This window comes from Homarus americanus, unplaced genomic scaffold (assembly GCF_018991925.1).
Source record: "Homarus americanus isolate GMGI-L3 unplaced genomic scaffold, GMGI_Hamer_2.0 scaffold6317, whole genome shotgun sequence".
NCBI lineage: Eukaryota > Metazoa > Arthropoda > Malacostraca > Decapoda > Nephropidae > Homarus > Homarus americanus.
The window spans coordinates 20,602,474-20,615,770 of record NW_024730668.1 but is presented as its reverse complement, the minus strand read 5'-3'; the positions used below and the strand labels follow the sequence as shown (position 1 = coordinate 20,615,770).

The following is a 13,297-nucleotide window of genomic DNA, read 5'->3' as shown; positions in this document are numbered from 1 at the left end:
CTTTTCTGACTCGTGCTTTGTTGGGCAAAAACCTTACGCCCGGCAGCACCGTCTGAAGGAAGTCCTGTCTGCGTGGAATGGAGGAAAACTTCTCTCGGTGGGTCAGTGAGTGAGTGAGTCAGGGTACGAGGTCATTGAGATACTCAACGCGGCCCAAAATCTTCGGGAATAAAACTTTTGAACCTGACATTATAATATTTTTTTAGAAAGTTGTATTTTTCACGAGTTTATGAGAAGCCCTTCAAGATGTTAGGTGGGAAATTAGTATTTCCATCACAGTAAGTATAGCAACACACCAAACGGTAAAACTTCGGTAAACTTCTCATTTTCCGGTAAACTTCTAAGACTTTTTTGGCGGCGGTAAACTTTTTTTTTCGGTGTTTCTGCAGAGTTTCTCTTATGGATATATATATTTTTTTAGTTGTCATTTATTCACTCACTTTCTCATTGGCTGACTCACTCGCTCACCCTCACGGACTCGTTCACTCACTCACACTTACTGAATCACTCACTCTTACTGACTGACTCACTCACTCACTCTTACTGACTCAAACTCATACATCCATTTACTCACTCACTCCCTTTGAGGAGATTAAACCCTTGAGAAGGATGGTTTAACGTTCTGAAGACGACGATTTAACCCTTTGAGAACTATGGTTTAACACTTTAATGGCGATGTTACCTGTGTTACCCAGCTGTCTTCGTGGTTAATTATAAACTCACTTTATTGTACCAGTCTTCCAGAAGGACAAGGTTGGCCTGGCGCTCGCGGTGAAGAGTTAAGTTTAGCCCAGAGCAGTGGCGGGTTACCGGGCTACAACCCTGGCCGGGGGCGCTTGAAGATCATCTCACTAAGAATCAACAAAGATGCGAGAGAGAAGAGATGAAGACATATTTCTCAGACATTTGGTCCAGAAATATATGTACACAAAGTAATCTACTCCTAAATTTTGATATTTGAGAAACCATAAAGGAATAAACTCAAGCCTTCGTCTGTCGGCAACTGGCAGCTTCTAAGCGACCGTCATCGGGGCGCTGATTCGATGACGTAGGAAACAGGGTGCATATAAAAAAGACGACGTGTATACCAGCCACACCCAACCACCAGTTCATTATTTGTTTTAAAGGTGTCTGTGGCTACCGTTCTCAACACATTGTCGCCGCCATTGTCGCCGGGGGAACATTTATACCCGAGACACACCAGGTCTGAGATGACATGACACTTCCGATGTCTGGCGTATGACACATGGTATTTGGTAAACCTCGACAAATACAAGAATGCACCAGATCTGACAGCTTGGCAGTTGTCAGTGCACATGATGATGGTGATGATTGTTAGCGCTGCTGACACAATCATTAAGCCACAAGAGCGATGGACGACCTGGTGAGGGCGACTGTTAAGGTTCTTAAGTAGAAATAAATACCATCAAGCAGAGGCAGGAGCGGGGAGGGCGTGGTGAGGCCTGGTGACGGGCTCCCAAGGGGGTCGTCGTCGCTTATTGTCCCCCAATGGAAGAGGAACGACACGCGCCAGCTGTGTTTACAATGAGGGAGCGTTCGTGAGTGTGTGATCCGCATTATTTTGGGTTTTCGTCCCTTATTTTATACCACTCAGTACTGATGCAAGTGTTGCCTAAATAGAGAGATTTCCCTATATCACTTCTTAGATGCATGTTGCGTTTATGAATTTATTTCTATCATAAACAATAAGAAATGTATCATAAAAAAAGTTGCATAGAACAGTTAAAATTGCTGATTGATATTAAAGGCACATTACGTGTTTTCCCGCAAAATTTATCATTATATGGAAGAACTACTTTATCTGCACAACTAGTGAGAAACAGGTGAGAAATAAGACACACGTTTATCTCACCTCCTATATCCCATGTTTTCCCTAAGTCATTTTTACCAATGAATCTTCCTTAGTTTATATTGAGGTGAGAGACACAGTTTATTGTTGTGGTAAAAAACACTTCACTCACCCCTGTAGTCTCCTGTTGAATCCCCCATCCCTTCCACTCCAGAGGACATCACATCACACCACAGCACATCACATCACACCACAGCATAGCATACCACAGTACACAATAACACATTATAGCACAATATAACACAACACCATAGCTCACGACAGCACACCACAACACACTACAGCACAACACAACACACCATAACATAACACATCCTAATACAACACAACACATGACACCATACCCCACACCACAGCATAACGCACTACAGCACAAAACAACACACCTCTACACCCAAACTCTCAACAGTACCCCTCCTACACCTCCCAGTACAACCATCCACAAACACAACAACCCAACATACAGTACTTCCTGTTTCCAAACACTCCAACTAGCCACTATACTGACTCCACCTCCAACAGGTATCCTCATCTCTAAAAACATCAACACACCCAAACAGTCACTCGGTCCACACTGCAGCTCCCCCCCCCCCTACCCACCCCATCTTCTCACGACTCCCTGACCGACATTCGCCCGATACAAACAAATTCGTCAGCGGAGGTTTAATAAAATCTCTGGAAAACGACCGCTATTTATCGCCAAATACGTGAGATTTTTGGCTTCTCTTCCGCGTGAACCAGTGACTATAACATCATCATCATCGACCTAATCTAAACGATGTCAGGGTAGTTGATTAGTTCGTGTCTACCAGGCAAGCGAATGACCCTGTGGTCCTGTTCATGATAATTTGTTTCGTATCACGTGAAAATTACCTCCCAGCTTATTTTACGTTGTGATTAAACACCCCTAACACTATACCTGGGGCTTAGGTTAGCGTTAGTGTGTCAAAGGTGAAATAATAATCTAGAGGGAGCTGATCTTCAGGTGTTTCCATTTCTTTCTTTTTTTAACAATGACTATTTTTACATGTTTACACGGGAGGGTGAAGGCTACTCACTCATGTAGGTGTTCTTGTTCCTTTATAAACAAACACTGATGGCAACAAATTCCAATGTCGATTTTCCGTCAAAAACTCCTGAGGGAGGGACACCCACCATCCCTCACGCCTCTTCGCCACTCATACTCATCAGCTTATTTCCTCCCCTCATTTTATTATTGTCTTTTACTCTCCTTTTTCATTACCACCACCCTTTTATCCTCTTTTTTATCTATTCTCCTTTACTCCCCCTCCCTCCTCTCCATCATAATAACCAAATATTCCCACATTTTCGAGGATTTTTTACTTGACGTCTGCCTTCTACCCTCTCTCCGTCGCTACGCTGAAATACTCGACCAAGGATAATGAATGAAAAAAAGAAGAAGACTAATGAAACTTTTATATGTGTGTGTGTGAAGTTCACCTCCTCTGTTCGCCTTCTCATATCTCGCCAACATCGTCCTTCCCTCACTCCTCACTGCCGTCACCATGGTGTTGTCTGCCGGGACTAACACAGCGTGGCACTTCCAAATACCGATGCATTTATGAGCTTTTTCTTTTTGTGTGTCTGTCTACCACCACATTCACCACTAACAACAACAACAACAATCATCATCATCATCATCATCCACCACCACCAACAACAACACTCACCAACATCCACCACCTCCAACAAACATCACCACCACCAACACTAACTCTACCACCCTCCTCCACCACCCCCAGTATCGCCGCCATCCTACACGGTTGTGGGTGTCACGGTTACTTCCACGGGGTCCACAAGAGAGCCCGCAGCAACATCACCGTCCGGGCAGCGCTCATTCACGTGGTGGGCGACACACTGCAGACCTTCGCTGTCCTCATCGCTGCCATCGTTGTCAAGTTTTGGGTGAGTAAGAGAGAGAGAGAGAGAGAGAGAGAGAGAGAGAGAGAGAGGCATATACACCTCGTCATGTCATAAAGTCGCCTTCAAGGAAACTATCTTGAGAGAAGTTAATATAATCCACAATGAACTGTAGCTTTTCCACAGCAACAATTTCCACGACAGGAATTTATTCATGACGAATTCTCAGACATCACCTCACTCCATCCACCAGCATTCCCTTCCCATTTACCCTCCTGGATTACACTTCACGACCATAGTTTCGATTGTTTAAAATTTAGGCAGTCTCTCTCTCTCTCTCTCTCTCTCTCTCTCTCTCTCTCACACACACAACACCGTCACACAACCCTCCCATCCTCCTTCACACCACTACCACAACAAAATCAATGCTGCTGCTACTACTACTACCACCATCACCACAACAACAACAACAACGACGAACTCAACAATAACACCGCCACAGAACCCTCGCTCGCAGCCTACCTCACAACAACCACCACCATCAACAACAACCCTCCCAGCTTCCCTAATCAAATACTACAACCTATTTCTCTCCACAGCCCCAGTACCAAATAGCCGATCCAATCCTGACCTTTGTGTTCGGGTTCATCGTGGTGGTGACGACTCTACCCATCCTGCGGGACCTGGCACACGTCCTGATGGAGGGCACCCCGAGGAACGTGGACTACCTGGCCCTCATGAGTGACCTGGAGGGACTGCCCGGGGTGAGAACGATCCACAATCTCCACATCTGGTCACTCACACTGGACAAGAACGCCCTTTCTGCCCATCTCGGGATTGGTGAGTGTGCGTGTGTGTGTGTGTGTGTGTGTGTGTAGAGAGAGAGAAGACGGGGGGTGGGTGGGGGGAGAGATGGGTGGGTCCTCTTGAACGACGCTTGCTGCACCTAGTATGTGTTTCTCAATCTAGATGTCTTAATTAACATCTACCGTCTGTTTCTGCTGGTAATAATTACTTCATTTGCACTTGAATAAATACTTCACACCTGCGTCTTGTGTGGGTGGGTGTGGTGCGACGCTCATATTTTCATTTTCTAATTTACCCTCGTGGCCAAAGTGGTATGTCTCACCTCATGCCTACAGACTCTCTCTTTCTCTATCTCTCTCTATCTCTCTCCTTTTTTGTCAATTTTGTCTCCCAGTGGTGCAGGGTTTTCCTTATTGTAGAGATTTTCTTGTTTACTTCCCGTCTCACTAATTCCCCACATCGCTAACTCCCCACGCCACACCCTCCCCACGCCACACCCTCCCCACGCCACACCCTCCCCACAATGTTTACGGTCCATCCGCGGCAAACGTATTGAACTCAGCCTCTTCTTCATACAGTACGCAACGTCCCAAGGGTCAGAGCCACACAAGACAACAATCGAATACTGTAATATATATATCGCTGTAGCGTGTCGCCCCTACTGTATGTTCTATACCCTCGAGATGGAAAACAAACCCACGTCATTTTTGAGTGATGGAATAATTTGTATTAAGTGAAGTTAGGCTTCTTTTGTTTTATGCTAGTGTGTCTATTTCACCAAATGATAAAACTACCTCAATGTTAACCTAACCTAACCTAACCTAACCTAACATAGACAGCGTCAGGGTATTTAATCACCAGATGAAATAAGTTGGACTCAGTAAATATAAACTTGAACAAAATAAAGTTTTGGCTACCGGTGTGATTAAATTCTTGAATATTTTTATTATTGTTTCTTTTAAAGGTTAAACATTTAGAAGACTATTAAAACCTGAGGGATATCTACTTGAGACGTTAGGGATATCGTAGCTGTGTGTGTGTGTGTGTGTGTTAGACATCACAAACTGTGTGAAACAGACAGTGATTTTGACCACCAACACAACATCCCAGGCGTTTATGATGTGGACCAGATCAACAGAATGACCAAGCACCACCACCACACCCCATCACCACACCCCATCACCACAACCACATCTCATCACCACCATCAACCCATCATGACCACCACCATCCAATCATCACCCCACAACCACCACCGCCCCTTCATCACCATCACCCCTCCATCACCCCTTGCCGTCCCTCATGACCCGAGGTAAGCTAGTGCTGCGGACGTCACCACCTTATGTACAGTACGTCAGGTGTTATTTATACTCCTCTTATTACTTGTGGTGAAGGAAGATGTTAAGATGTTTGACAAGTATTATGTCGGTGCAGGTGTTTATTAGTGGAGGTGAACCCAGAAGAAAATAACATGTATGTAAGCTTGATTAATCGGATCTCTCTCTCTCTCTATTATCCATCTATATATTTTCATACCTGTTCATGTCCCTTTATTTACTTATCTCCCTATTTAATTATTTGTTTCATGGATCCGGAATGTGAGTCACCGTGAGAATTTTAGGGCTTCAATTTAACACTTTATGAACACCGAGGAAACAGACAAACAGAGCCGAGCGCAATAGTCAGCGGCCTCTGGGACGCTGAGTAAATAGTTGCCCGCCTGCTGTTGTACCACAACCCTACATGATGCAATGTTACCAAAACTACAACACCACAGTAGTTCCTGGACTCCACACACACACACAAATACACGCACACACACAAACACGTGTATATATATATATATATATATATATATATATATATATATATATATATATATATATATATATATATATATATATATATATATATATATATATATATATATATATGCACACACACAGTATTTGAAAACGAGAAATATTATTCAGTATTGTATACACTAACAAAGGAAAACATTTTGTAAAAAAAAAAAATAAATCAACAACATTTTACTATTTCACAGAGTCAAAAGCGAAACAGTCATAGTCAGTGTGTAGAAAACATGTTCCCGGTGACCCACGCAGACGACGGCATGAACACTAGTTTTTTTTTACTGCTTTTGAAAATGTGTAAAATTTTCGGATCACATGATGAGTAAACACCCTAATGCTACCTGGGGGAGTTAGGTTAGGTTATTGGTAAGACTACGTTATTTTAAGTTAACGTTAGATTAAGTTAAATTATATTGTTTGGTTAGCGTTAGGGTGGTTAATCTTCAGGTGAAATACGGGGGGGGGGGTGCTCTTCTTCAGGAGACAGATGACCTCCCCACATCGTCATTTACAATCCGATCAAGCATGTCGCTCAGTATTGGCAGAGTCCTCTACACCGCCAGGTAAAGACGACACCCGCCCCAACTTTAATATATTGACGATGTTTTGATGAGATTCCAACTACACAATATTGGTCACAGAATCGTCAATGTTAATCGGACCCTAATTGTTATTGAACCGACTCGAGGTCTTTGGAGGCTAGATCGTCTTTGATAAGTTTCAGGAAAAGCTGTGAAAGTCTCTACGAGTTATGCGTTCCTAGTGAAGGCCGGGTTATGGAGTGGCTGGATGTCAACACCACGACCATAATGCAATAAACTGATAATATGTCCCGGAATTATTCACAACAACTTGGGTGTAATATCTGCCTCATGAATACCTGATGATTTCCCCAGTATTTCACCTGAGGATTAACCACCCTAACGCTAACCAAACATAATATAATTTAACTTAATCTAACACTAACTTAAAATAACGTAGTCTTACCAATAACCTAACCTAACCTATCAGACTTTATGCTCAGGTAGAGTGGCTCTTGATCTGCAGTAAACTCGACACAGTGGTGAATATAGTAGTTGGTGTCTTAGTGTGGCTACATTATACTTTTGGTCTGGTACAATCACGAGGGACATTTATATATATCGGTAGCCAATATGTACAAACCTGTTTAGAAGGTCGATCGGTCTGTCTGTCTTTACAAAAAATATACATAAAATGCATTAATTAACCAGAACCAAACAAGGATCAGATGCTACCAAAGCACAGATTATGGTGACTTATTTGTTAATATAAATTTGTAATATTTTATCACCAGGTCTGTATCTGTTAAGCCTCTTCACCGTCTGCGTAAATGTATCTGAGATAAAATCCCTCCTTGCTTAACAGACAGAGGCTGAACAAGGATAATGGAAGTATATACACACACACCTTTCCCACCACTGCCATGTCGGGGGATAAAATAGAAAAAATAATCCCTAACGAAGAGTAAACGAGAGGTGGGAGTTGATTTAGTGGTGAGAGGTTGTTAAACTAGGCGGCGGTAAATCTCAGCGTGTGTAGGAGGCCGAGGTGGTACTGACGCTTGTATGAGCTGGGTTAAACTTCACGATACTCTACACCACCTCTCTCTCTCTCCCCACACACATTACCTCTCTCTCCCCACACACTCCATCTTCTCTCTACACACATATAGTACATTACCTCATCTCCCTCTCCCTCCCTCCGTACACACACACACTCCCCCTCCACACACCCAGCTTAATCTGTGAAGGTTTCGTGGTTGACTGGACTTATGCTGATATTGCAGGCGCCATAGATCCTCAAATATTTGGCAGTATGAAAACTTCCTCCACCATTCACTGTCTTGTCAGCTTTTTCGACTATATACTCGTATACAGACGTCTGTGGCTGTCGCCTTCATTGGCTTTACCAAAGCATTGACCTAGTCGACCACAATTTAATTATCAACAAAGCTATCGACCATGGCTTACAGACTGCCTTAGTGACCGACTCCATGCCGTACGCCTCCGAAGGGCGTCCCCCAAGGCACCAAGATGGAACGCTCTGCTTCCTTATACTTATCAATGATGCCCTAAGAGAAACCTCTGCTCGCTGGAAATATGTCCGACGACTCCACCACTGGGCCCTAACTCACTCCAGGTTGTGGACTCCATTAAGCTCCTCGGCGTCACAATAGATAACAAACTAAATTGGGAAACACACGTCGGTACAGTTATCAAATCCTCCAGTTTTCGTCTCCACCTACTCTGCCGACTCAAGTCTCTCGGATTTCTTGCGCCCGAGCTCCTCAGTGTTTACTCAACATTCTTACTTCTCAAGCTCACCTATGCCTCCCCTGCCTGGTCTTCCTCCCTAAATGCCACACAACGGAAACACCTAGAAAAAGTTCAAAAGAGGGCATGCAAGATTATTCTCTCTCCTTCCTACTCCACATATCAAGAAGCGCTCAACACACTGACCCTCTCGGCTCTCTCTGATCATCATCACGACCTCATCTGCAAATTTGGTGAGAAGCTTCTGCACCATCCTCGACACCGGCTCCTACTTCCACCCGAGATCCCTCGTCCGTTAATTGCTGTTCGACACCACAACCGTATCCAGCCTATACTGATCGCTATACGAACAACCCAGTCCCAACCATTGTAAACATTATCAACAATTCGTAATCAACTAGTGTATTCACTCCCACCCAATCTTTACCTTTTTGCACTGTCACTATGTTGAAATGCCCTGTAGTATGACCTTCACCCCACCGTTATTGAATATCATATTTGTATCACTTGTGTTACTTGTATATATCAGCCTTCCGGTTGCCATGCTCTTTCAATAAACCGCTAATTATTATTAAACACAAACACACACACACCTTTCCTTCCCAGACACACTCCCTCAACTCCCTCCCTCCCCACACACTCCCTCCCTCCTGCATCGCCTTACCCACCACACCAGGGGATGTCAGATAGTCCTCAGGGTTCTCTAGTTAGCCACAGGAGGTCAGAGGTACAGGAGGTCAGGGCTACAAATTAGGGGTACAAGAGGTCGGGGCTACAAGAGATCGGGGCTACAAGAGGTCGGGGCTACAAGAGGCCGGGGCTACAGGAGATCAAGGGCTACAAGGTACAGGGAGTGTTGGAGGCGTGTGCTGGATGTGATCTGATGTTAGTATTGGTAAACACACGTCTGTTATTAATGACGGAGAGGGTATGTGTGTTTATGGGTTTGTATATTTATGTATACGTGTGCCTATGTGTATGTGTGCCTATGTGTATGTGTGCTTATGTGTATGTGTGCTTTTGTGTATAGGTGTGTGTGTGTGTGTATTTATGTATATGTGTGTTGGGCTATCTATTGAATCTTTATGCGTTTGTGTGTAATTACTGTATATATCTGTATTTTATGTTTGTAAATACAGTAAACACTCTCTCACCGCACATATTACCACCATTATTGATAGGAGATTGATATTTCCCTCCTCCTTTCTTTGACGAGAAGAAAATTTCACGTGTTTGTACAGGTGTGTTTTAATTAATTGCATTCGAGTCAGGTTGTTGCAGAGTAAATCTACTTTAATTTACTCTCGCGCCAACACCCACCATTTCCCCTGCCTCCTCCTCCTTCGACGACACATTCTGGCAATTTTGTTTAATTTGTAAATGTTGAAGTAAATTAACACAATAAATAATAGTCTTTTCTCTCCTGTCTATTCTTTTATTCAATAACTTTTTTTTTAATATTTGTTGATGTTTCAGATTTTATGAGCGTGTCTGACCTATCTGGAGAGAGAGAGAGAGAGAGAGAGAGAGAGAGAGAGAGAGAGAAGCACTTTCAAAAACAACCAACACTTACTCCTACCATCACTATGTCAATATCAAGTCCTCGTCACCATAACTCAGTCTTATACTTAGCCCCTTGAGTACGATGATTTAGTCCCTGAGTACGATGATTTCGCCCCCTGAGTAAGATAACCACTTGAGTACGATTTAGTCCCTGAGTAAGATAAAAACCTCTTGAGTACGAGGACTTAAATCCTCCAGAGTACAACGTCATGTTATTCAATGGATAAGGTTATCATACTTTAAAGGGTTAAATCATCGTACTCAAGTGGTTGTTATCTTACACAGAGGAGCTAAATCATCAACCTAACCTAACCAACTACCTCTCTCTCTCTCTCTCTCTCTCTCTCTCTCTATCTATCTATCTCACTCTCTCTCCTTTCCTTCAGATCAGAGCTTCGAGGCCGAGACGGTACTGGAGCAGGCGCAGAAGCTAATACGAAGTCACTACCACGTGTGCAAGTCGACCATACAGGTGGAGCGTTATGCCAAGGAGATGGATACCTGCAAGAAGTGCCAACCTCTGGATGGATAGGTGAGGTGGTGAGGGTATGGAGGAGGAGGAAGGTGAGGGGAAGAAGAGGAGGAAGGTGAGGGGGAAGAAGAGGGGAAGGGGTGGTTGATGGGGGTTTGGAAGAGGAAGGAGAGGGGTGGTGATGGGGGAGTTTGGAAAAGAAATTTAAGAGGAAGAGGAGGCGGTGGTGGTGGTAGAAGGAGAGAAGAAGGTAAAAGAAAGAGGTGATGTGGTGGTGGTAAGGGAAGAGAAGATAGGAGGCCGGGGTGGGGTGCCGGGGTGGGGTGCCGGGGTGGGTTAGCAGGATAAAGAAAGGAACGGAAAATAGAAGGATAAGAAGGAGGGAGAAGAAGAAGAGCAGGAAGACTAAAAAAAAAGGAAAATAAGTAGGAGGAGGAAGACGTAGGAGGAAGACGTAGGAAGAAGAAAGAGGATTAGCGGCATCAGGCTAAGGGGTACAGGGGTTGTTTGTTTTCTTTTCCCAGGGGTGATTGAGGGAGACGGACAAACAATTACTGACTGGGAAACTTGAGAACACCCTGGGAAAAAAAGTTGAGGTGGGGAAAAAAGGTATTGTGGGGGGTAGTAAAAGTGGGGGGTAGTAAAGGTGGGGATGGGGGGCAGGGTTTAGAGTTGGGCCCATAATTTCAACCATATATGTCATTCCTTCAAAATATTTAATGTTATGTCTATCTATCTATCTACCTCACCAGGAATCTAAAGTACATTTAAGTTAATATGCCTGATGTTTATACTGGTGCTAAATGTTTATGTTGGTGCCATATGAGTACACCTACAACTTTTTAATTATTTCCGAACTCACAGGTAACAAAGTGAAGAGGTGACGAAGCAATTACTTAATAAACACTCAAGAGGTGAACAAGAACACACTCAAGAGGTGAACAAGAACACACTCAAGAGGTGAACAAGAACACTCTCAAGAGGTGAACAAGAACACTCAAGAGGTGAACAAGAACACACTCAAGAGGTGACCAACATACACTTAAGACACACTCAAACATATATAAAGGTTTTCATATGATTTCAAGAACAATATTTGAATACAGATAAATAAATATATATATATCAATGCTGTGATACGACTGCAAATAATCTTCATTTATCAAAACTAAGTTGAATATGTAAGAATTATTAGATTCTATGCAGTTAAAAGAGTTATTAAATATGAGTCAGTGCAAATATTGTTAAAACTCGGAAGCGCCTTTTAAATTTTACTTTATAATTGATAAATGTATCTTTCTTAGTTTTTAATAAATTTTATATAGCCTATAAAATAATCTGGTATGTAAGTGGTTAAAGATCTTATTTGTTGAGTTTTATTTTAAATTATATTGTAGTGATTTTTTATTTTAGTTTAGAATGTCTTTTGTTTACATCTAACCAGCTGACGTAATCAAAACTTTATTATTCTCAATGTCTTTTTTTTCTCCACTCCATGTCATTGAAACATTTACTAAACACGGTGAGTTTACTTGTGGTCCTTCTGTTTTGTTGAGTCTCCCATCAACTTCCTTATTTGACCCTTGGCAATATCCGGCATCAGTGCTTAGTGAAACAAATTATTCCTTAATAACAATGAAGAAAAAAGATTGGTAAAAATTTATTATAAAACCACAATCCTTCTTACCTTCTTCCAATTAAAACTCAAATTTCACACATTACAGTACTTTCATATACTCAGTAACTGTTCATATATCACTAATGGGATAACGAGTTGAATAAAAAAATATTATCAAAAGACAAAAATCACAAGTATCAATTTACGTCAAAAAGTAGTAATATATTTTTTTCATGTCTCGGTTTTAAATAATAATTAATGATTTTCAGTTATTACAAGTTATAAGACAAATCTCGGCTACCGACCACAAGAAAGTTTAGCTAAATCTTGAAATTGTATTATAAATTTGGGTTTAATTCCTGGATAGAAGACATTGAGTAAATATATTCACCGGCAAGATTTTTATTTATTTTTTATTCACTGCAATTAACCAGGTGGGATATTACAGACTCAACCAATCACGCCAAGAAACTGTTAACAACGTCACAACTTACACTATATATCACCCAATAAGATTACGAAGAATAGCAGGAATCTCGACCAATTACGGAAGTGCGTGGGTTCCGACACGTGAAGAGCAAGAAATAAGTAAAAACAAATATATAAACACGTAAAAAAAATAAAAAAAATAAAGGAAAATAAAATAATAGTTTTTGTCGGTCAGTGTCAAAGTTGATTAACAGTTTTGGGATCACCTGAAGATTCTTGCCCCCCCCCCCCCTCTTACTCCAGCTTATTTCACCTAAGACCAACCTAACGTTATTTGTGGGGGGGGGGGGGTTAGTTTATGTTAGCGTTGTGGTAAATTATGGTGTGAAATAAGCTAAGAGGGCGGGTGAATCATTAGTGGATCTTAATTTTGGGTAAATATTCATCCATTGGTTCTTGTCAGGTTCTGGTAGGAGAATAGTTTGTGTATTATGGTATTGTACTCAA

General features: G+C 42.2%; 1 protein-coding gene across 1 annotated transcript in view; it reads left to right on the top strand.

Annotated features, from left to right (window-relative positions):
* LOC121867147 (zinc transporter 2-like) overlaps positions 1-12,252 on the top strand; it is a 37,819-nt gene extending 25,567 nt beyond the window's left edge. Inside the window, exons 8-11 of the mRNA XM_042366898.1 lie at positions 3,634-3,796; positions 4,351-4,591; positions 10,658-10,803; positions 11,608-12,252. Coding sequence (XP_042222832.1) covers positions 3,634-3,796; positions 4,351-4,591; positions 10,658-10,803 — 550 coding nt within the window. The 3' untranslated portion in view covers positions 11,608-12,252. The remainder of the gene's footprint in view (positions 1-3,633; positions 3,797-4,350; positions 4,592-10,657; positions 10,804-11,607) is intronic.
* The last annotated feature ends 1,045 nt before the right edge of the window (positions 12,253-13,297 follow it).